Below are 26260 nucleotides of genomic sequence, written 5' to 3'. Positions count from 1 at the left end.
TGTTCCATCACAGTCCTCACTGGTCCCTAATGTGTATAGATGGCCCCATACTTATGTCTATTAGCAGTCTGGCTCCTGTAAGCAACTGAATTTGCCATCCCAATTTACAATGGTCTTTGTAAGTTAAGTCATGAGGGGGAAAAAAGCATTTAAAAATCACTTGCCTGAAGAACGAGGGATTCTTTATCATTTTCTAAACGGGCCAGTCTTTCTTGATACACATCTCCATTCCCAGGGAGGTGTCCATTCGTCTGAAAAAGGAAGTGATACGTGTCACAGGAAGCCTGACCCTCTTAAACACTGAACTACTGTGGGAAAATAAAAATTGCATATGGTTTTAATCCAAGGAACCTGAATAGAATTCAGCACAGCTGTTACTATTAATACAAAATATTGGAATGCAACATAGTTCATATAAAAACAGCAACAACAACAAAAAAGCACTTCTCATCAAGCAGAAAATCATGACCCAAAAGGGACAGTGACTACTGAGAGTCACTGACAGAGAGTACCCACTTGAGACATGCAACGCTTTGTTGAGTGTGTGGTTGGGCACAAAATCCCTCTTTCTCCTGAATGCCATCATCAGTGGGAATATACTGAGAGGGCCTTCCAATCCTCCCCTCTCCTCTCACAGTCCCAAATCCAGGGCTGCAAATGCTGGCCTTTAAATGCAAGACTGCAGGCTTCTTTCCGCTACTCCAGTCTCCAAATTACAAAACAAATGTTTCCTTTCTCCCTGAAGCCTTTCTCTGTTTTTCTTTTCAAGACCTTAAGCACTGAGTCTACAATGTCCTCCACTGGCAGCATGCGCCAAGTTCGCTGGCGATTTATCATGTTCTGTTCTGAATTCATCAACAACCTCTGCGTTTGCTTGTTCACCTACTATTACACTAAGCTTCCAGGCAGTCTATAAACTCGTGTTATCTTGTAACCTCCACAGCTTCCAGCCCAGAGCTCTACTTAGACTAGTGCTCACTTTTTTTCTCCTCCCTTCTGCCCACCCCTACCGTTTTTTTTTTTTTTTAATCAGATTTGGGTATGTTTACAGATGGTACAAATGCCAAAGGAAATACAGATTGGGGGTGGAAGTGTAGATTTTTTTTTTCTCAGCCATCTTACATGTGCAAGTGATTAAGGAGACACATTGAAAAGGCTTACAGAGTGAAGACAACATAAAAACGTCATTTTGAAACACAGTAGTATATGTGATGTGTCCCTTGGTATCTCATTTAAATAGTTCATAATCACATAATGTATAATCCCAAAAGAATTTTCTGATTACTCACTCAAATACAACAGAAATACAAACCAGTGGAGTATAAAATAGTTGGACGGGGCCAACCAGAGTTCAACTGAAAAAGCAAATAAACCACCCCAGACTTAGAATCAGAGAAAACACACACTGTATATCCTTACTGCCCAGGACGTAGCTGATGTGACAGCTATTATTTTTCCAGAATCAACTGCTTTTATCATTCTACCTTTCCAATTAATGCATTTTCTAGTATTAGTTCTGGAAATACCAAAAGCTATGTTTTGGGAAAGAAACAAAAACAAACAAAAACAGAGAATTAATGAAAAAGAAAATTGCAGGGTGTTTCTTCTAAAAATATATACATCCCATAAGGCCACAGGAGAATCTGAAACTAGTTAGTAAGCACGCACTATGTGGGTACAATTTTTAACATCAGCTGCTTGACCACATACCTGCACAATTATCACAGCATAATCACAGCCAGAATTAAATGACCAGTATTAGGAGTCTGATGGAGTGGCTAGGATGACTTCCATCCCTGAGGACTACCAGGAAAATGAAATTTACCTTAACCTCTTGAGGACTGTTTTTGGGGAAAGAAGTAGGATGTGTAAAGAATGGATGTTCTCAATCTGAGAAAAGTGCTGAGACTCGCCCTACATGACTTTAAATCTCTCATTTTGATCATGAACACTAGCAGGCACCTGCTTTTAAAATTACACAAGCAATGTTTTACAAACATATACGTTTTCCTGGGTAGGGGGAAAAAAAAAAAAGCTTTCTCCTTAGTGAGGACAAAAAAACCAAAAGTCCTCTTTCTCCTGACTGAAGGAGACTATAACAAGATCAGAACTGTTTCTAGAGCAAGTTCTAGAAGTGTTTTTTGAAGCTACTGCCTATGACATGGAAATAAGCTGTCCCCAAACCAGTTCTACAAAATGATCCATTTAAAAAATATTAAAAATTGACCACAATGAGCATGCTCATGTTTCTCAACACTGTATTGATATTTACAAGCAGTCGTAATGCTTGTGAGTAGTTTATTTTTAAACACTAAAATAACTTTAGGAATAAAAGACAAATGAACCACTGCTGGAATAATTATGTACTTTTGAAATATTCTGTTGGTATATTCAAGTAGATAAAGGTCTGTTCTGTTCATATGTTAGTTTCTGCTAATTTTTATTACCTTTGCCTCAAAAATGCTAGCAAGAGGTACATTCCATTAGGCAAATACCCTACTGTCTCTATTCTCCCTCCATCTCCTGTGCCCTACCTCCCAGATCACTCCATGCCTCCCCAAACCCGGCATGCTCTCTCAAACACTAATGCTATTCCTTCTGCATGGACTGTATCTCCAACTCTTTCCCTCCTTGTTCCACCTCATTCCTTAGAATCCACTTCAACTGGGGCTTGGTCTGGAATGTCTTCCATGAGTTGCCTGTTCACTCATATGCTAGTTAACCACATCCAGATGTCCCTTTGTTGCAGCAGGCATCACACTGAATGGACTAGGCTAGACTTGACTACATACAGAACTCTCTGTACCTATAGACTCTGAATTCTTTGTACAGTCCTCTTTCAATCTGATGCACAGTGGGTGCTAACCGACTGCTGAACAAAGGAACACTGATAGATGTTAAATAAACATCAGGCAAATAAAAGATGAATGAATGGTTTTATCCTGGCCTTCTTCCTTCTGAGCAAGACATTTATTCGCATTTCCTCTACTACCTGGTATGCACACACCATGATCACTAGCTCCTTTCCCCTCAAGCCATATCCTCTCTTCCTACCACATTTAAGAGGTGGCTTCATCAGTTCAGTTCAGTCGCTCAGTTGTGTCCGACTCTTTGCGACCCCATGAATTGCAGCACCCCAGGCCTCCCTGTCCATCACCAACTCCCGGAGTTCACTCAGACTCACGTCCATCGAGTCAGTGATGCCAACCAGCCACTCATCCTCTGTCGTCCCCTTCTCCTCCTGCCCCCAATCCCTCCCAGCATCAGAGTCTTTTCCAATGAGTCAACTCTTCGCATGAGGTGGCCAAAGTACTGGAGGTTCAGCTTCAGCATCATTCCTTCCAAAGAAATCCCAGGGCTGATCTCCTTCAGAATGGACTGGTTAGATCTCCTTGCAGTCCAAGGGACTCTCAAGAGTCTTCTCCAACACCACAGTTCAAAAGCATCAATTCTTCGGTGCTCAGCCTTCTTTACGGTCCAACTCCCACATGCATACATGACCACAGGAAAAACCGTAGCCTTGACTAGACGGACCTTTGTTGGCAAAGTGCCTTTTTTTTTTTTCTCCCGTCCGTGCCGCATGGCTTGTGGGATCTGTTTCCTGACCAGGGATTGAAGCTGGGCCTTTGGCAGTCAGAGTGCAGAGCCGTAACCATTGGCCCTCCAGAGAATTCCCTCCAGAACCTTTTCAATGGTCAGTAATTGAGGCCCTCTTGCACGAACTCCCTCATGTACTTCCTTCTTCAACACACAGTATTACATATCGCTTCCTACATCTTCCCTGTCTTTCTTCCTGCCAGTCTCGGGAGAACTGAGTCTTAAATCCTTCTTACAAGCTCACCATTCTTCTATTTTGGAACCTTGACTTCCTGTTTCCCCTGTGAATTGACCTACACTTATCGCCTCCATCCTTATCTCATCAATGTCTTTCTCTCAATGAACTTTCATTCTCCTTTCCAAGATCTAATTCCATGGCACTGTGCCCACCTCTGTACCAGCTCCCACTTCTCTGTGCCTATAGAAATCCACCTTTCACAACTGCTCCCCACCTCCTCTTTCTTACACCATGTCATTCTCTTCTCCTCTACCGAATTCTCCTCCACATCTTGCCTTGAACTTCATGATTAACTTTTGCTGAAAAGCTATTATTCTGCCAGGGGGGGCTTACAAGTGATTTTATGTATCAGTCATTTATAGTTTTTCAGTGCTAATAGAAACTTTATTACATTTATTTTGATTCTCCCAAAATGCTTATGAAATTCTAAGCCTATAATTAAAAACATATTTGGTATAAACTCTTGTTGGGTGAATTTAACATCCAATGCATTGAAGACCAGCCAGCCCAAATTATTTTACTCAAAATACCAGAGATGCCTTCAAAAGAACTCTTTCTAGTACCACTCATGATGCAACCTTTTATTGACCACATTCAACCCAGCTGAGAGTTTAGGTCAAAACTGGAATCAACGTGAGGATTTTAACAATGCAATCTTCAACTGACAGGGGGTGCGGAGGGGCAGGACTGGAATACACCAGGAAGGGCAGGGCACAAGAGGCAGCTGGACTGTAACAGTGATCCTTTAATTAAGGGACTTACGGAGTTTGCCAGATTTTCCTGACATAATGGGTGTGGAGGGATATGTCTAAAAAGCTTTATTCCTCATCGAACTATAGAATCCTAAGGGTAGGCAGAAACCACACCCAAGAACGTGAATTGCCTGAACTCACATGGCAGATGCTACACACACCATCTACCCTTCACCATCTAAATAGAAGCTCTTCTTTTTCTATTAATTTCCCTGTAATCATCAAATATAAATACAAAATCAAGTGAAAAGATGTTACAAATGTTAGCATTTTGCATTATATGAGTCTCTTCTTTAAAATGTTTTAATACAGAAAGCTTCAAATATATATAAAAAAAAGACTACAATGACAAGACCCTTTGTACTCATCACCCAGTTTCAGCTTCATGACAGGTGGGAGTCTTCTATCTGTTATTTTTGTAGAAAGTACCATGCTGTGTTTTCCTCTGATTTTCTTAGTTTTATTGGTTTGCATTGGCCTACACCTGGCTCTCTTTTCTCCTCAACCTTCAGTTTTGGTTTGGTGTTCTTTCCTGAGCTCTATCATCCTGTAAAAATCCAAAATCAATATACCAGTAGTGATTTGCTATGATTAAACTTATTTATCTTATAATATAGAACTCCTTTTGAATATAGCATTCCCATATCAGAATGGTAACAGAATTAAAATGGGGAAAAGAATATCAGTCCAATTTTATAGACAACAAATATTTAAAAAGAGTTGGACTAGCACCCTCTCTCTCTCACACACACACACACTCTCACACTCTTCTCATTTTCCCCCCCCCCGCCACCCAGTAAATATACTAGCCTTTTTTTTTTTCTGTCTAATCTTTTGGCCACACTATGTGGCACGTGGACTCTTAGCTCCTTGATCAGGGACTGAACCCGCACCCGCCCCTGCATTGGAAGGCGGAGTCATAACCACTGGACTGCCAGGGAAATCCCATAAATATACTAGTTTTTAAAACTGCCATACACTTATGATTTCATGATATTTCTTAAAATTCAATATCAAGAAAGGAAAGTGGGGAGTTCTCTGGTGGCCTAGTGGTTAGGACTCTCAGCTTACACTGCCGTGACTCAGATTCAGTCCCTAGTAGGGACCTGAGATCCCTAACCCTAACCCTAGCCCTAACCCTAAACCCTAACCCTAAACCCTAACCTTCCCACAAGCCACATGGTATGGCCCCCCAAAAGAAAGAAATAAAAAGGAAGGTGTGTTAAACTAAAGCTCATTTAATTAAATGTTATCTTTAGCTACCAAATGATACATCTCATACAGGGTCTTTCACGTCCTAATCACAGTATTAATATTTCTACCACTGTACGCAAACATCCATTGCCTGCTTTCCACTAGAGGAAAGACTGAAATAAGACTTGAATCTTTCAGTCTAGTCAAGGCTATGGTTTTTCCAGTAGTCATGTATGGATGTGAGAGTTGGACTATAAAGAAAGCTGAGTGCAGAAGAATTGATGCTTTTGAACTGTGGTGTTGGAGAAGACTCTTGAGAGTCCCTTGGACTGCAAGGAGATCCAACCAGTCCATCCTAAAGGAGATCAGTCCCGGGTGTTCATTGGAAGGACTGATGTTGAGGCTGAAACTCCAGTACTTTGGCCACCTGATGCGTAGAGCTGACTCATTTGAAAAGACCCTGATGCTGGGAAAGATTGAGGGCAGGAGAAGAAGGGGAGAACAGAGGATGAGATGGTTGGGTGGCATCACTGACTCGATGGACATGGGTCTGGGTGGAATCTGGGAGTTGGTGATGGACAGGGACGCCTGGCGTGCTGTAGCTCATTGGGTAGCAAAGAGTGGGACACGACTGAACTGAACTTTCAGCCACAAATATCACAGTTACATTTCATTTGGGTCCAACACACAAGACAGAATCTCACATTCTTTTGTACAAAGAGTCAAAGAACACAACACCAACAATGTTGGAAATCAATCCACCAGGCAGGAGCAGTGCTCTGCTGTCTGGTCCTCACATTCGATGTAGTGTGATTAGGATGGAGAGGCCTGCTCCTGGGCTGTAAACAATCATCTCAGGGCAACACTGCTACCATTCAGGGCCTCTAGAGCAGCCCCTCCACCTGGCCAGTGCCCCTTGGTACTATGGTACCTCTGACTCTAGGTCCATCTTGCAAACACCCCACTTATATTTTCCTCCTAAATTTCTACTCAAGTTCAAAAGAACAGCCTCTTCAGGAAGCCCTCTACTTATTCTAAAATCTCATCATCTCATCATTTGCTAAGAAACCCAAAAGGGGAACTAAATTTCACATGCATTTTATCATACCCCAAAACTCAATCACGACCCTCTCCTAGAAAGATATCAGTTTATTCAATGTTGTCAGAAAGTACATCAAAGACTGAAACTCAGAACGATCCTGAATATATGCTGTATTTTCCAAGTCAAGATTACAGACACGGTCAGAATCAGACTATGGCTTTGGGGTTTTGTTTTTCTGGGTTTTAATTTTCACTGTACTTGTTTCCCAGAGACAGAAGGCATCTTCTTAACTAAACAGTCGAGCAAAAACAAGCGTTCTGGAGCAAGAAAAACCACAGTAGTGGGTCAGCCTCTAAGACTCACTACTCCAAAAATGTAACTATATCTGAAATGCTGGTGAGAACAGCAGATGTCAAGGGCTTTCATCTGCCAGTCTTTTTAGAAGTATCATGAGAGCGCTTCCCTCGGAGCGTCTGTGCCACATTAAATTGTCCACGGCCACAAGCAGTGGCTGTCCTGTTACACGGCCAGGGCACACCTGCATCTCCTTGTCTGTGCATCCACGGCCAGCCCCGGGCAAAGAGACGGACTGCTTCAGTGTCTCCCAAAGAGTTCTTTTAGATCCTTGAGAAGGGAAGATGGGCTCTACCCCTTCCTCACCTTATTTTCAGGCATATCACGATGCTCCCGAAGCTTCTGGAGTGGGGAGAGGAGTACACACTGAGACTGCAACATTATCCCAGTCACAGGTATGCTCCAAAGTTCCCTGAGTTCCAGATGGATGGAAAACAAAAGCTAAATAAAGCCAGCTCCTATTCTAGGAGTAAAACATATTCATTCATTCACGTATTGTTCATTCCTGTATTCAATATTTATAAAAATCTAAGACACAGACATAGAGAACAAATATATGGGTATCAAGGGGTTAAGGGAGGGTGGGATAAATTGGGAGACTGGGATTAACATATATACACTATTGATACTATATATAAAATAGATAAATAATTAGAACCTATTATATAGCACAGCAAACTCTACTTAATGCACTGTGGTGACGTGAAAAAGTCCAAAAGGGAGATAATATGTGTATATGTATGGCTGATCCATTTTGCTGTGTAGCAGAATCTAACACTACTCTGTAAAGCAACGATACTCCAGTGAAAGCTTATTTTTTTAAAACCCAGCTATGTGACAGGCTGCAGAGCTAGCAGAAGAATCTTTTTTACTTTGGGAAGGAGAATTTGAGACTAAGGAAAAATGCTGTGTCTACTTTTCTTGCCACTTACTCTTTCAGGGATCCCCTGGAGGAAGGGATGGCAACCCACTCCAGTATTCTTGCCTAGAGAATTCTATGGATGGAAGAGCCTGGTGGGCTACAGTCCATGGGGTGGAAAGACTCAGATACAACTGAGTGACCAACACTATTCTTTTTTAACTTACTTTTGTAAAAGAATAGAGGAATCTTTCTATTCAACCCCAACAACTACTGGCAGCCTGGGATTTCACTGAAAGCACCTCTCTCACTGTTCACACACTGGCATCTTTTGATGGAGAACTCTGCTGACTTGGTCCACGTGCTTTCCTGGGAGTTTTCCAGAAGCATAAGGGAAAAACAGGTTTAACTTCAGCTAGGATGTCTCAGTGAGAGATGAGGCACAGCTCATATAATTGTGATCACATACGGGATACAACCTTAAGATGTATCTTGTTTGCCAAGGCTTGGAAAAACATTCCCTGGAGGCACACAGGAAAAGAGAAAGAAGCTGGCCAGAGACCAGCGGGGATCAAAGGGTGGCGGGGTGGGGATGGCGTGTGCTGCTGGGGGTCAAGGACTCGGGGAGAACAGCTAGAAGCCCTGGAGAAAACACGCCCCGTGTCTGAACTCTTTAAATAAATTATGAGTATTGTTATTTTTATGAAACATTTAACCCAAGGGACACTTAGAATTAATATTATCTTTTTCAACATAGAGAAAAGATAGAAATGCATTATCATGATTTAACAGATCAGAAGTCAGTCAAGAGCACTTCATTTCCCCCACTGATAGACTAACTGGGTTATCATGCCTGATTTGCAGTTTTTACCATGAGTATTTTCATTCACTTTGTTTTCTTTTTAAAATTAATGTATTTGACTGTGTCGGATCTTAGTTGCAACATGCGGAATCTTGTGCTGTGTGCACGGATTCTCTAGCTGTAGCACATGGGTTTAGTGGCTCCACAGCACGTGGGATCTCAGTTCCCCGACCAGGGATTGAACCTGCGTCCCCTGAACTGCAAGGTGGATTATTAACCACTGGACTGCCAGGCAAGTCCCCCAGACTGTCTTTTTCTGTAATTTCTGCTGACTTTGAGATTGTGTCATAATTAAAGCTGCCAAACAACCAGACGCTTTGGGATTTCAGGATCCAGTCAAGGTCATGAACCTTGCCTCCATCTACTGAAGAACGCATTGTAAGAATGTTCTAGGGCAGTGCATCAAGTTAGATCTAAAGTAAACAAAAACTACTTGCTAGTCTCAAAAAATTAAGACTTTTTTTCTATTTGCCCTCTTAAACTTTGAGCTTGATAAAGTACATAATTCTGTTATTAATATTTGTGTTAACATACATTTCACAATTAAAATAGAGAATTATACCTCAGTAGTTGAACAAATATGTCATATTCAATTGATTTGTTGCTGCTGTTGTTTTACCACAGGAGACAAACTTTCAAGTCTTAAAAGAAACTTACTCATTCCTAGAAGGCTACATGTTTAGCTACCCAATTAAAACAAATTCATTTTTGTAGATTTAACTTCACTTCACTGTAACAGTCTTACTATTTTCCATTTTCTTATCCAGCTTCTGATAATCTAAAACAATTAAGAGGGCAGCAGAAATTAGTAGCAAAGGAATAACCTGCACCCTACAGGAAACCAGGGCATCTTCCTGGCCTGGGTAAAATAATAATTAGAAATGCAAAGGCCCAGTTGCACTAAAGAGAAGCTTAGCATCAGTCAGTCTTAAGTAAATGGACTTTCAGGTTGGCCATCATTAAGCATGAATGAAATATTAATTATGTAATTTGTATCATTAATAAGTTTTTCTAAAACATTGTGGAAGCTTCCCCATAGTCAGAGAAATGTCTGCACTCTTCTGTCAAAGAAGTAAACTGTATAAATAATTGGTAACCATCACCCTGCCCCATAACCAGTCTCAACCCTTTCTTTCCTTCATTGCAGAAGGTCCTCCTAAATGTTTCCCTCTACTCTCTACAATCCACTCTTCACTATGACCTTTTTGACTAATCCTCTGCCAGGCTCACTGACAAGCACTCAACATACATTAGCTAATAGGATCTTCACAATCCTGTATGGCAGAAACCACCACTCCCATTTTACAGATGAGGAAACTGAGACAGCTTAAGACACTTGGGAGAATTCTGTGTTCCTTCAATTCTAAGATGCCACCAAATTTTATCAAATTACTAATTTAAAAATTTTTATTAGGGTAAAATACACATAAAAACTTACCATTTTTATATGTACAGTTCAGTGGCAATAAGTACATTCACAGGTCTGTGGAATCATTACCATCATCCATCTACAGAACTCTTTTCATATTGTAAAACTCAAGCTCTGTATCTATTAAATATTAACTCCACATCCCACCCTTTCCCCTGCCAATGGCAACCACTATTCTATTTTCTCCCTCTATGAATTTATTTGACTACTCTAGGTATCTGCATGCATGCTCAGTCACGTCTGACTCTTTGTGACCCCTATGGACTACAGCCTGCCAGGAACCTCTTTGACATGGGATTTCCCGGGGAAGAATACAGGAGTTGTTGCCATTCCCTTCTCCAGGGGATCTTCCTAACCCAGGGACCAAACTCAGGTACCCTGCACCGAAGGCAGGTTATTTACCTTCTGAGCCACCAGGGGAAGCCCAAAACATGTACAGATACCACTTTTAAGATCATAAAACACATCACAGCTTCTGAGATACCAAATGGGAAAAGGCTATACTATCAGCAAATCATTAAATTGCAAGCATAATACCTTTTACCTGTTGGATTCTTAATATTGTCTGAATTACTTTTGGTTCTAAAATTAAAGTCTATGATAGGCTAAGCTGACTATTCATGTCATACATATGCCTTTTTGTTTAGTTTATTTTTTATTGAAGCATAGTTGAATTACAATGCAGTGTTAATTGCTACAGTATAGCAAGGTGACTCAGTTATACACACATATACACACAAATTCTTTTTTATATTCTTTTCCATTATTGATAATCACAGGATACTGAATATAGTTCCCTGTGTTTATGGTAGCTGGGACTGTTGTTGGGATTAGCAGATGTAAACTGGTATATACAGAAGGATAAACAAGATCGCACACCTACGTCTTCATTATTCCAAACACTCACTCCCACTCTCCCCTTCTTGCTTTGGGCTTTGCCCTTTGTCATCAATCTTTTTTTTTTATTTCATTATCTACGTGCTTGCAAAAATACATGTAATTTGGAAGGACTAGATTCCACATGAGGGGACAGATATAAATCAGGTTATACAGATATAAATAAGTTTAACACAAGAAAACTTACCTCTCTGGAGTTAACATTTTGTTAGTTTTTTAAGTGTCATTTTTTTGGATAAAACCTGAATCTTTGTAAGGTGTGTAAAGTATTTGTCCATTTTGTGTATACTTAACTTTAAAATGTTAGATATTAACACAAAGAGCAACCAAAACCACAAATTAACAAGCCATTATCCATCAAATGAATAAATTTAACACAATAAATAAATGCTATTTTAATAAATGTTAAATCCAGTTCATTCAAATGTATATACCATTTTATCATTTGTGGAGCAACATTCATCACAAATATAACTACTGACCACCTACTGCATGCCAAGCATTGTTCTAGGGACCATCGATACAGTGGTTTTGTTTTGATTTGTTTTAAATATAGTTAAAAGTCTCAATGATACTTCCATTCCAGTTGGAGAGAGAAAAAAATACACATAAATATGGCAAATACAGAGTACATAAGAAAGTGGTGCATTCTTAGTAAAAAAATAAAAGTAGGGATATGTACTATGGAGAATAACTATGTGAAATTTTAGATCAGGTGGGCAGGAAAGGCCTCATGGAGAGCACAACTTTTAAGTAAATGCGATGAAGCTAGTCATCCAGATAATCTGAGAAAAGAACTTTCTAGGCAGAGTAAACAGCCAGGGCAAAGGCCCTGAAGTCCAGTTTCACCAACATGTTTGAGAATCAGTGAGGAATCCCACGTGCCTGAAGCGGAGCAAAAGGGCAATGAGACCTGAGGTCAGAAGTCAACAAGGAGCAAGTACGAAACTAAAGGCCTTGCAGTCCAGCAAGCACTGTGGTTCCAATCTCTAAGTCACACGTGACTACCACTGTAGGTTTCTCAAAAAGGCATGGATGACACGATTTATGTTTCAGGAAACATCACATCACTTTCAGTCTTTCCCAGAAACACTTTAACAGACTGAGCACCTATTAATGGAGATATTTTGGACACAAGTGAAATGCTTAACCACAGTGCCCTCATGTTATGGCTGCACTGGCTGCCTCTACATGCAGGTTGGGAATGGGTTCCTCTAAGTTCCCTTCCCAAAGCGTGCCGAAAACAAGCAGTAAAGAAGGGGCAAGGGAGGAGGTAGAAACAGCCTGAGAAATATGCCAGGAAATCTCTGGTTTCGGAGCATGAAGCAATTCTGCAAAGAAATCAGCAGACCTGGATACTTAAATCTCTAGAGGAGAAACTTGCAGAAAAACTAAAGGTGCAGTAACTAGGTATGGAAAGTAATATATCTATTATACAAAGTAAAATATCTAAAATACTATTATACAAAGTAAACTAGCTCAAAGTAAGATATACAAAGTAAAATATTTATGTGCATTTTGCCCTACTCAAGGTGGCAGAGATACGCTAAAGATGAACCGTAGCACTTGCACTGGAAATGGGGAGGTACACTGGCTGGAACAGGGTGGGAGCGTTGGGTTTGTGACACATCCCAGGAAAATGCTTCAGGTGCAGGATGTACTGATACCATTAAGGTTCCCAACGCAAACAGCTGACATTGGCACCACAGACCAAAAATAGATTGTCATTCTTTCAGATGATTTTCATTAACTTTTACATCAAAACAATTAACTTAGAAGCTTATTCATGCATTTTCCCGAAAAACTGACTATCCATTGAATACTTAAAAAATAAACACTTTTTCTAGCTTCTTTTTTGCATATTTTTGTGACATTCTGTGGATTTTCTGTGTTTAACACATACTAAAACATAGCATTTACCATTGTTTTCAGGGAAAGGGCAGATCTGCCATGCCATCAGTTTTCGAGAAGGATGCCTAGAAAGAGGCTCATTGTTCAGTGACTAAGAACACCATTCAGAGCCCAATCCACAGATTAACTCATGCACTGGAATCGAAATGACTGTCACAACCACTAGATGGCACTTGACCCCACATACTGCTTCCAACGTCCCTTGCTATTAGAACTGCTCCTGCTGCAGTCCATGGGGTTGCAGAGTCGGACACGACTGAGCAACTGAACAGCAACATTCACTGTACTCCCTATTTTGAATCGCTATTGGCCCTTTTCAAATAGACTTCCCAGTATTACCAGTAAAGCATCTATTAAGTGCAAAACTCTTTCCCTCACAGGACTATTCGTTTTGAGCCATAGCAGGTCACTCAAGCACAGTTCAAATGCTAGTCCACCTTTATGGGCAAAATCAGGTGACCAGCTGGCACACAGGAAATGTATACTAACAGCAATTTTTTAAAAAAGGATCTTTAGAGTCAAAAGGAAATCAGAATCTCTTAATGGATAAAGTTGGGGCAAACCTGTCACCCTGTAGCTGTTTTTTCCTGTTCTAATCAGCTACTTTATGTCCTGAATTTTGGACTAAGCAACGGAAGATTCACGGTGTGGGACTGGTAACAGGCGGATATCTACCATTTGACTCTGGAGCCACTCGATGAGCATTTCCGCTGTAGAGTCCGGGATCTGGCACCTCAAGCCTTCCTTCTCATCAGCTTCCATCATCTCCAGCAACCCACGCAGGTCTTCCACAAGGTGCAGGGCTCGCAAGCTTCCCATGAATGGGGAGGTGGGGGACTGGCAATCGAAAATCCCATTGGAATATTCCAGGGCCTTAGAACCTAGGTTTAAAAAAAATCATAGAGAGAGCAATGGGATTTATGCTGGATAATATACCAAAGCTGAAGGTGGCAAGCAAGTCTAGTCACAGTGAGGAATGACCAAACAAGGAGCAGGGAAAAGAGAATTCAATCACGTAAATCTCTCCAAGGGATAGTCATTTGGTGAAAAAATAAAAAACATAACTGATGAGAGATTGTTGTTGTTTAGTCATTGTGTCCAACTCTTTGCGACCCTGTGCACTGCAGCCCGCCAAGCTCCTCTCGTCAAGGGATTTTCCAGCCAAGAAAACTGGAATGGGTTGCCATTTCCTAAATATCAGTGGTCGAACACCTAACAGGGAGGCCAGCTGTGTGGCATAGTAAGAGTAGGATGGGTCTTAGTATAAGATGTGCTGACCTCAAGAAACACAGGTTAAGAAGAGAGCAGATCAGATTGTGTGAAGCCATGTATTCCCCAAAATAAAAATTTTAGAAAGCATAAAGTTTGTTTTTTTAAATATAAATTTATTTATTTTAAAATCCTCCTAGAAAGAAGTTGCATATTGAGGTGGAAATTGCATAGCGTAATTTCAAAGGTAAGAGAGCCAGCTCTCAGTTAACTGCCTAGAATTTAATGTCTGAAGTTGAGTAACTTACACATGTACACTGTATACGTACAAGGGAGCATGTGTGGATAAACACTTTCCCCCAATGCTCTTGCTAATGTTAGCTTCAAAACATAGTTTTAAAGCCATTTTTGTTTTCTGTTACTTTTACGGAACACTCTACTACTTAAATACATACACTGACTCACAGTGCATTCTGAAAGCACCCATAGCCACTTCTACATCTCTTTGATTTTTATTTTCTGGTCTATCAAACATACTATCAAATTTACATATTAACTTTACACTTTAATTTTCAACAACTATGATATTTAGGCCATCACCTCACAAATCTGGGCTTCCCTTGTGGCTCAGCTGGTTAAGAATCTGCCTGCCATGCAGGAGACCTGGGTTCGATCCCTTGGTTGGGAAGATCTTCTGGAGAAGGGAAAGGCTATCCACTCCAGTATTCTGGCCTGGAGAATTCTATGGACTGTGTCGTCCATGGGGTCACAAAGAGTTGGACATGACTGAGTGACTTTCACTTCATTTCTCACAAATCCAAAGGTCTACAGCTGGATGAGACCTGTGAGCCAATATGTAAGTTCTCTCTCCAGTTGGCCACAGGGCTTGATCAGTTCTAACAATGGGGAAAGGAATTCTCTTTCAGCGGTTTCATTCCATTGATGTCCCTGACTAGTAGACCACAAGATTTGGATCAAACATCTACCAAACTGTGATAATGGTAACCACTGCTATGTATAGTGATGAATGCTAATGGAGCCACATAACCATCTAAATCAGCCCCCTCAGGAAACCCTGCACAGTTGAGAACTCAGAAAAAAAAAAAGAGGTGAACAAGTCAGAAGGAGGTAAGAACAGAAAAGCAGCAAAACCCAGACAGTATAACATCCTATATTCCAGCAGTTTTAAGTGTTAGGATCATACAATGCAATGATTTAAAAAACATGTGAGCCCATGGTAACCCTCTGTTCTGTTCAGTCTTCAACACAAAACAAAGTGGGAAGAGGGGAGAGGTGTGTATTCAGAAAAACTCCCAATGTTTGTTGTCAGTTCTCTTCTCCCTCTTACCTCAGTTGGAGAAATACTGATGGTAATTTGAAAATATGAATCCAGATCCTACCCACAAAGCTCTGACTGACTTAGTGTGAGGTGAGAGCTGGGGGATCTTGTTGTCTTAATGACTCTAGTATTGCTCCCAAGGCCCTGCTGGGACTGAGGGATCAAGGACACAATCTAGTGGAATGTGTGACGTGTAATCACTCAGAAATATCACTTCCCTGATGAGTGGTAAGGTTGTATATAATCCCTGGGAAGAACCTAAAGTTGGCTCTAGTTGTTATATTTTCTGAAATTGTGACAGAGTAAATCCATTCTCTTTCCCATATAACAGTCCTTAAACTATTTAAAAGCATATATCATAGAAAATGGGGCTTCCCTGATGGCGCAGTGGTTAAGAATCCACCTGCAATGCAGGAGATGCAAGAGATGCGGGATCAATCCCTGGGTTGGGAAGATCCCCTGGAGAAGGAAATGGCAACCCACTCTAGTACTCTTGCCTGGAAAATTCCATGGACAAGGAGACTGGTGGGCTACAGTCCCGGGTGCCCCAAAGAATCACACAGGACTGAGTGAGCACACACACAACACAGAAAACAATCACAACAAGGACCCACTGTAGAGCACAGGGAACTATAGTCAATATCTTATAAAAACCTATAATGGAAACAAATCTGAAAAACAAAGTATATGTACATGTAACTGAATTACTTCATTGTATACCTGAAACTAACATACCATTGTATATCAGCTATATTTCAATTTTCAAAAAGGCAGTTAAAACAGAAAATTTGGGGAGGGAGGAGGGAAGGGGGTTCACGATGGGGAACACGTGTATACCTGCGGCGGATTCATTTTGATATTTGGCAAAACCAATACAATATTGTAAAGTTTAAAAATAAAATAAAATTGAAAAAAAAAGGGTGTATCATTCCCCAAGCAAGAATACACTCTGCTAGATTAAACATAACCAGTTCCTTACTCTGTTAAACTCTTCACCTTTATGCCTACCTTCTCTAGATAAGTTTTAGTTTACCAACGATACTGTGAAAACAATATTCTAAGAACTGAATACAGTATTCAAAATGTGGTCTAATCTACAAAGGAGGTCAAATTGAAAGAAGGTCTCCAAGACACAGAAGTATAATAAAGAGACCATGCAGGTCACTTCCTTGAAGAGAAGAACCTTCTGAAGAGGAAAACACCTTTGGTTTCTCCAAACCACCAAAGTCGAGTAGCATCAGGGCCAGGACAACTATATCCTGACCCTGGTCACTGGTCAAGGCCAACTGTAACAGGACCCTGACCACCAGGTGCATGCAGGCCAACCCATTCAGACACCTCCTCGTTGTAACTGGTTCCTTCCCAAATACATGAAAGTCCTTCTCTTGAGACAAGACACAAAATGTGACAGAAGGGCTTGGTTTTGGTGGTTTCAGTCACTAAGTCGTGTCCGACTCTTGCGACCCCATGGACTGCAGCCTGCCAGGCTCCTCTGTCCATGGGATTTTCCAGGCAAGAATACTGGAGTGGGTTGTCATTTCCTTCTCCAGAGGATCTTCCCAACCCAGGAATCGAACCCGGATATCCTGCATTGTAAGCAATGAGCTACTACGGAAGCCCATGGAAGACAGAAGAGCTTAAGTAGCACTACTCCTGAGGGATGTGCCAGGGGATGAAGGGGCTCATCTACTAGCCAGTCCCCTCACCATGATGAGAAAACAAGGAGATTATAGTCTACTTCTTTTGCTCAGCTTCTGTAACAGAGAATTGCTGAAGATTCTTAAGGAGGATGATCAGACTGGGATTTTTAAATTTATTGGAGGATAATTACTTTACAATACTGTGCTGGTTTCTGCCATACACCAACATGAATCATAGGTATACATATGTCCTCTCTCTCTTGAACCTCCTTCCCACCTCCCACCCCTCTAGGTTGTCACAGAGCACCAGATTTGAGCTCACCAGATTTGAATACCAAATTGAATGAATTAGCCATTCAGCAAATTCCCAATGGCTATCTATTTTACATATGATAACGTATATGTTTCAGTGCTACTCTCTCAGTTCATCCCACCCTCTCCTTCCCTCCTCGTGTTCACAAGTCCGTTCTTTATGTCTGTGTCTCCATTGCCGAGACTGGCATTTCAGAAAAAAAGGTTCTGGTGGTCTGGAGAAAAGGGTGGACTAGAGCAGGAAAGCAAGTGCGCCAAGGACATCAAGTGGGAGGGTTATTTAGGTAGAGCAGGACAACGGTAGCACAGACACAACAGATTTTAGAGAGGAAGAAAGGGACTGGGAGAATTTGGTAGGAGGCAGAGCTGACAGAATTTGACTAAGTAGGGGAACATATGGGTCGTGTCTAGAATGACTTAAACTGCTTATGAGGTACCATTTCACACCAGTCAGAATGGCTGCGATCCAAAAGTCTACAAATAATAAATGTTGGAGAGGGTGTGGAGGAAAGGGAACCCTCTTACACTGTTGGTGGGAATGCAAACTAGTACAGCCACTATGGAGAACAGTGTGGAGATTCCTTAAAAAACTGGAAATAGAACTGCCTTATGATCCAGCAATCCCACTGCTGGGCATACACACTGAGGAAACCAGAAGGGAAAGAGACACATGTACCCCAATGTTCATCGCAGCACTGTTTATAATAGCCAGGACATGGAAGCAACCTAGACGTCCATCAGCAGATGAATGGATAAGAAAGCTGTGGTACATATACACAATGGAGTATTACTCAGCCATTAAAAAGAATTCATTTGAATCAGTTCTAATGAGGTGGATGAAACTGGAGCCTATTATACAGAGTGAAGTAAGCCAGAAGGAAAAACACCAATACAGTGTACTAACGCCTATATATGGAATTTAGAAAGATGATAACAATAACCCTGTGTACGAGACAGCAAAAGAGACGCTGATGTATGGAACAGTCTTATGGACTCTGTGGGAGAGGGAGATGGTGGGAAGATTTGGGAGAATGGCATTGAAACATGTAAAATATCATGTATGAAACGAGATGCCAGTCCAGGTTCAATGCACGATACTGGATGCTTGGGGCTAGTGCACTGGGACGACCCAGAGGGATGGTATGGGGAGGGAGGAGGGAGGAGGGTTCAGGATGGGGAGCACATGTATACCTGTGATGGATTCATTTTGATATTTGGCAAAACTAATACAATTATGTAAAGTTTAAAAATAAAATAAAATGAAAAAATAAATAAAGAGACGCAAAAAAAAAAAAAACAAAGTGTATAGAGGGAGGACTATGAGATTAGCCAAGATAAAGACACCATATATGAAACAGATCACCAGTACAGGTTCGATGCATGAGACAGGGTGCTCAGGGCTGGTGCACTGGGATGACCGTTAGCGATGGGATGGGAAGGGAGGTGGGAGGGGGGCTCAGGATGGGGAACACATGTACACCCATGGCTGATTCATGTCAATGTATGGCAAAAACCACTAAAATATTGTAAAGTAATTAGCCTCCAATTAAAATAAATAAATTAAATAAAAAAACAACAACTAGAGGGGCTTCTGAGAAAAGATGGTGAGCTCAATGTTTTAAATGATGACACTGATGCATCTATAGTAAGACACTGCAGGGAGGTTATCTGGTTGGCTGGTAGAGATAAGGTCCTGAAGCTTAGCAAAGAATTGGAAGAATAAATAGATGTGAGAGTCATTGATGGGAAAGTGAATATTGAATTTAAGGGAAATGATGAGAACATTCCTGATTATTGGGTAGAACAGTAATCCCTCCCTCCAAGTGCAGTCCACAGACCACCCAGACCAGAGTCACTTTTACTCTGGATCGGAAGCCCAGGAAGGTTCCAGAATTTTTTGACATTTTCAAAACTAATACAATTATGAAAAGTTTAAAAATAAAATAAAATTTAAAAAAAATAAATAAAACAAAATTTAAGAATAATTCTGGCAGAAATTGGGGAAGAAGGACAAAGACTGAACCACAGGGAACCTAAAGGCACTGGAGAAAGCCAATAAATGAAAATATCAAAGTGTAGAGGTTATAAAAGAGTTGCAACAAAAAAAGCCAAGACAGCCCAGTAAATACCATGACTGTGTCTTTCAGAGGATGCAGATTACCTGCTATAATCCCATCCATCTGCTCCAGCGCTGCAGCCAACATGTCACTTGCATCACTCATCATCTTGTTATTTGTCAAGGGCAAATTCCAACCTAGATCTGAAACAATAATGATGTTTATCATTACATCCTTCAAATGATATATGCTTCCTGGCAGGTTTGATAATTCAACACAAACTATAACTCCACCTAGCAGAGACATACAGAGAATTTGTGAAGTATCAGAGCTGAATTAAATGAATCATTTAATAAACTACGACCAGTCATTGTGTGCCTACTCTACCGCTGGATCTCATGCTATGCCCGATCAGTTAATAAAGTAAGTATGATTCAGTTCTTGCACCCACAGTGTTTAAACTCCAGTAGGACGGTTTCCATGTTGTACTCTAGGTCTCTGTGAGGGCAACAGAGGTGGCTGTGGAACCCTGCTCCGGGCCACGAGGGATGCAAGATAGATGAGACTTGGTTCTATCTGCACTGGCTCCACCCAATCTCTGCTTTGTCAATTTTGCCTTTATTTTTATTTTTTTCCTCAATAAGGAATTACCATGAGATTTGTCTAAGAAAATGATTCAGGAACATACATAACAAGCACACACATACCTACTGGCATTTTGCACTGTGACAATGGCTATCCTGTATTGAGTGCCTATGAGTGCATATCCTGTATTGAGTCCCACACATTAATATAAATTACCCATAATCCTTAGTCACGAGAGAAACCCTATTAAATGCATAAATCCCTCTTCATTTTATAATGATCTTTGTCTACAAAAACAAGTTTACAAAGACCAGTTTTTGAACTAGGTCTATCTGATTTCCACTGTAATATTAAATTTTTGTTTCTCTGATCCTATCTGAGAAATAAAGTTAGGTTGAAATTGTGTCACAATCTACTCACTCTTTTACCAGCTAAAAAATAAATTTAAATTATTCTTGCAAAAAATTTGGCCATTAACAGGAAAAAAGGCAAATTATGTGATTTTCAATATTAATTAATGCATTTCAGGTACCAGCTAATCATCCACATAAATTCTCCCAACACACTCAAATACAGCTCCTGCTATTTGGCAGTTACTGTGGTGGAGCAAACACCTGGGAAATAAAGCATATGCTGCTTAACAGAAAACTTTGCCCTCTGTTTCCAAGCAACCTAGGTCTTACCACTTTATTTTTACAAATATATTTACAGTTCTGATAAACAGCTGCTTAGATCAATTTTCTATTATGCATTCACTGTCATAAAATGCCATTAATCATTGTGAAATCTTACTCTGATTGGATAGTTTTCATATATTTCATCTAAGAATTTCAAAGGTTAAAGTCTCTGGCTATGTGGATCACAACAAACTGGAAAATTCTTAAAGAAATGGGACTACCAGACCACCTTACTTGTCTCCTGAGAAACCTGTATGTGGATCAAGCAGCAACAGTTAGAACTGGACATGAAAGAACTGACTGGTGCAAAATTGGGAAAGGAGTATGACAAGGCTGTATATTGTCACTCTGCTTATTTAACTTCTATGCAGAGTACATCATCTGAAATGTTGGGGTGAATGAATCACAAGCTGGAATCAAGACTGGTGGAAGAAATATTAACAACCTCAGATATGCAGATAATACCACTTTAATGGCAGAAATTAAAGAGGGACTCAAGAGTCTCTTTATGAGAGTGAAAAAGGAAAGTAAAAAGCTGACTTGAAACTCAACATTTAAAAAAAATGAAGATCATGACATCTGGTCCCATCACTTCATGACAAATAGAAGGGCAAAAAGTACAAACAGTGGGAGATTTTATTTTTTTAGGTTCCAAACTTGCTGTGGACAGTCACTGCAGCCTTGAAATTAAAAGATGCTTTCTCCTTGGAAGAAAAGCTATGGCAAACCTAGACAGAGTATTAAAAAGCAGAGACATCACCTTGCTGACAAAGTTTCACATAGTCAAAGCTATGGTTTTTCCAGTAGTCATGTATGGATGTGAGAGTTGGACCATAAAGACGGCTGAGCACTGAAGAACCAATGCTTTCGAACTGTGTTCCTGGAGAAGACTCTTGACAGTCTCTTGGACAGCAAGAAGATCAAACCAGTCAATCCTAAAGGAAATCAACTCTGAATATTCATTGGAAGGACTGATACTGAAGCTCCAATACTTTGGCCACCTGATGCAAAGAGTCAACACATTGGAAAAGATTCTGAGGCTAGGAAAGATTGAAGGCAAAAGGAGAAGAGGGTAGCAGAGGATGAGATGGTTAGCTAGCATCATCAACTCAATGGACATGAACCTGAGCAAACTCCAGGAGACAGCGGAGGACAGAGGTGCCTGGTGTGGTACGATCCATGGGGTTGCAAAGAGTTGGACGTGACTTGGTGATTGAACAATAACAAAGAATTTCCCAGAATTTACTCCCTTCAGAAGGTATAAAATATCACTACCATTTTATGTAGAAACACTACAGCACAAAAACACCCAAGGCATGCATTTACAGTCACCCAGAAATCAAGGGGCTAATAGGTTATAAATCTGGGTGTTCTCAAAAATCTACTAGCACATTTAGCTAGTGCACAGTCCAGAGAGGTGGGGCAGAAATTGAATGATCACACTTCAGGCTTAAATACTCTAGAAACATTAAGGATTAAGCCAAAGAGTGTATGGTCCTTGAATTCCACATAATTAAGTGGCCTACATTTCCTTTCATTTTAATGTTGAACTTCAAAGAGCTCTAAATAGATGCTATCTATCTATCTATATTTGTGTGTGTGTACAGACAGACACATGCCAGGCTCAGCTATAATCATGGGGAATACCAATAAAATAAAATAATGCTCACATTAGAAAAGCTCTCATCACCCCACTAAATCTTTGCGGGTAACTCTAATTTGTGTAGAACAAGAACACTTTTTCAAGAAAGACAGGTAGTTATCTATTTCTTCTCTGTTCCAATGAACCTTTCAAATGCTAAGACACGGAGGTACAAGAACCTAGGTGATGCTTTTCAAAATGGTGGAGAAGAACCAATTTTTTTAAAAAATTTCCATTTTATTAGAGACCAAGTCTTTGTTTAATATGATGTAAACATTAAAGTGTTATAGAAGTTTATAGATGCTTACTCTCAATCTCTATACCTATCACATAGCAGCCTACATGTAATAATATGGAGAAGATAAGACAGTAAACACAATTAACAAATATGTACATAATATGGCAAAGGTGGTAGGTGCTAAGGGAGGAAATTTGAGCAGTTATCCTCAGGGAGTCAAGGGGTTAGGAATTTGGAGAGGTCCCTGATGGCTCAGTGGTAAAGGAACCCGCCTGCCAATGCAGGAGACACAAGAGATATAGGTTCTATCCCGGGGTGGGGAAGATTCCGTGGAGGAGGAAATGGCAACCCACCCCAGTATTCTTGTCTGGAAAATTCCATGGACAAAGGAGCCTGGCAGGCTACAATCCACAGAGTCTCAAAGAATCCAACATGACTGAATGACTGAGCAGACACACACGCACACAAATTAAATAGAGTTGTCAGTAAGAATGACAGATTCAAAGATCAAAGACTGCTTTAAATTTAGTTAAATATAGGTGGTAGTTCAGTGGTTTCCAAGTAAAAAATTACTACAAATTGATTTAAAAAATGGGAGAGGTAAAGACATGAACAGACATTATAACAAAAGGGAAACACTTTTACCAATATAAAATATGAAGAGATGCTTAATGTTATTAATACTCAAAGAATTTAAGACAGCAATGTGATATCATTTTATACTCAGTCAGTTGGCAAAAAAATGGACACTACTAAGCACTGTACAAGGATGTGAATTCACAGACTCTCTTACAGAATGGTAATGGGAATGCAAAATGGGCTAAAATGAAAATAAAAACAGGTAGAAACTATGGGGAATTCAGCTCTTGAGTAAAGGTAATCATACATAATGAATGAGGTTCACATTCATACATCTTTTCACTTGTGGGCACTCCCCCGTCCACATGATGCAAAGTGATTAGGGCTTATGAAGGAAATCACAATCTTACTGGCTCAATGATTAGAAGAGGGTAAAGTTCTTACATTATGCACAAAGATGTTCAATACCAATTCACAGCAGGTTGTGATAAGAATACATAATATAATATATCCAAACTGTACAAAGACAAAGTAAAAAGCCAGTTGAGTTGATGAGATAGAATACTAATAAAATCCTCAATTAATCCAAAAGAAGGAAGTAAAGGTGAAACAATGAACTGATGGGAGAAAAAGAAATCAAATGGCAAATGATAAACTTAAACTCAATCATATAATTTACCATTACATTAAATGTAAATGGACTAAACTTTTAATAAAAGCCCAAGATTGTCAGACTGGTTAAACGTAAAGACATATCAAATATAAGAATGAAAAATAAGACATTATGCACACAGTAAATAAGCCTGGGGAAGGAGGATTGGCCATATTAATATGTGAAAAGTGACTTTCAATCAAGTATTACTAGAAAGAGGAATATTTTATCATGGTAAGAGTCAATTCATCATAAATGTTTCCGCAACTAATAACAGAGCTTCAAATAACATGAGGCAAAAACTGACACAACTAAGGGAGAATTACACAAATTCAGTCCGTTTATATTTAATAGTCGATATAGTTGGATTTAACTCTACTGTCCTGCCATTTTTTTCTGTTTATCCCATCTTTCATTTGTTCCTCCTTTTCAACCTTCTTTTGGAATGACAGACCAGGTAGGAAAACAAATCAGGTAATAATACAGACTTTAGCAATACTATCACCCATCTTGACCTAACTCAATTTATAGAACAAAACAACCAAATGCAGAACATATTCTTTTCAACCCACAGGTTATACACACTAGGCCAGGCCATGTGTGTATGCAAGGCCACAAAATAAGTCTCAATAAATTCCAAATGGGCATTAAAGGATTATACAGAAGACTAAGAACAGCAACCAAAAGTGGTAAAGAACTAATGTTAAGAACAGAGCTTCCATATTTATTAAAATTCTGACTTGTCCACGCTTGAGCTATTTTAGTGGCCACCTAACTTCATGAGCATCTGTGTTAATAAGATTATGTCAATTTTTATGCCTGAGTCAAAGTATTTTAAAAAATAGAAAACTTAAATAAAAGGCCTCAGAAAATCTCATGCTATATCAAGATTTTCCTCTATTCTCAGAAACATTTCTGAGAGGAAGATTCCCCTGGGCATCTTCACATACTTAATACAATGGAATACTACTCCAGTACAATGGAATATTCCTCCACAGTGAAAAAGTCTAATAAATATTACTGGGAGCAAAAGAAGTCAGACATAAATGACTATGTATTATGTGATTCCTTTTATGTAAAATTAAAAAATAGGTAATCTATGGTGAAAGAAAGTAGAACAATAATTATTTGCAGGGAGTGGTGAATGATTCAAGGAAATTCTGGGGACTTTCTGTTCAATATCTTGATGGATATATATTCAAGCTTATACATTTGTCAAAACTCATCAAACTGTACATTTAAGATGTGTTCACTTCACTGTATGTAAGCTTCACCTCAAATTTTTAAAATTAGGGTTGAAGATGGTTGTTAGAAATTAGAAATGAAACTATTTTTATTTTTTATTTTTTTGAAACAATATTTTTAAATGAACCAAATAAATGAATGAATGTAAGTAGGATATGCAGGCCTTATATGATAATATATCATGAATAAAGAATAATGAATAATCCAATTATATATACCTGAGGTCTAAAATTAAACTCAGAATATCCAGCTTCCTATGTTCGGACTCTTTCCTTACCCAGAAACCTGTTGATTACAACTTCATCTTTTGGACGAACAAAACCACTTAGAAAATAAAAACTTTACCATCTAATAATTCCCACACAATACCAAAATTATTTCTGGATTCTAAATAGGTAATATACACTTATTTCAATGACTTGTTGAAGGAAAAGGCACCAAACAATACAACTACCAACAACAAAAGAGTGTGGTTTGGGTTCAAGGTCATAGTTCAAACTGGAGAAAGCCCTTACTATTGGGTGATGTAAACAGAGATCAGTTCTGCTTTAAGGAGACCCCAGTCTAGTGGTTTCCTATGCTAACGGTTTAATGAAAAGAAGTTCAGAAAAGTCTTGGAAAAGCAAGCTCCTGGAAGTAACATTCATATTTTACAGTAATGGTAAAGGAATACCAACAAAGAAATATTTTGGGTGTATTTCAAACTCGGTTAGGACCCATTTAGAGCAGATTTGAGTAAGGTAAAATATCAGGGAAAGTTCCAGCAATGGGTGTGGTGGCTTAAAGGTTGGCAGAAAACCACAACTTTTACAGGGTTGTTGACTAACTGATGGTTTAGGTTGGAAGAGCTGCCCAGTCTCTTCGTGAAGTAGGAAAGAAAGACTGTAAGAACAACTACAGAATCTGTTTCTAAACGTTGGTGAGAATGACATTTGTCCTAACTTTCTCAG

The 26260-nt window shown here is 39.7% G+C and overlaps 1 protein-coding gene across 6 annotated transcripts in view; it reads right to left on the bottom strand.

Moving 5' to 3' along the window:
• The window catches only part of PPFIBP1 (PTPRF interacting protein, binding protein 1 (liprin beta 1)), a 205954-nt gene that overhangs the window by 49160 nt on the left and 130534 nt on the right, over window positions 1–26260 (bottom strand). For all 6 annotated transcript variants that reach the window (XM_010856018.1, XM_010856019.1, XM_010856017.1 and 3 more), the window contains 3 exons: window positions 19797–19895; window positions 13811–14016; window positions 165–251 (listed from right to left, as the gene is read on the bottom strand). In XM_010856018.1, the coding sequence (XP_010854320.1) occupies window positions 165–251; window positions 13811–14016; window positions 19797–19860 (357 nt within the window). In that variant the 5' untranslated portion in view covers window positions 19861–19895. The remainder of the gene's footprint in view (window positions 1–164; window positions 252–13810; window positions 14017–19796; window positions 19896–26260) is intronic.

Source organism: Bison bison, unplaced genomic scaffold, assembly GCF_000754665.1.
Source record: "Bison bison bison isolate TAMUID 2011002044 unplaced genomic scaffold, Bison_UMD1.0 scf7180017864370, whole genome shotgun sequence".
NCBI lineage: Eukaryota > Metazoa > Chordata > Mammalia > Artiodactyla > Bovidae > Bison > Bison bison.
The sequence above is the reverse complement of the archived record's forward strand: the minus strand, read 5'-3'. Positions and strand labels throughout refer to the sequence as shown.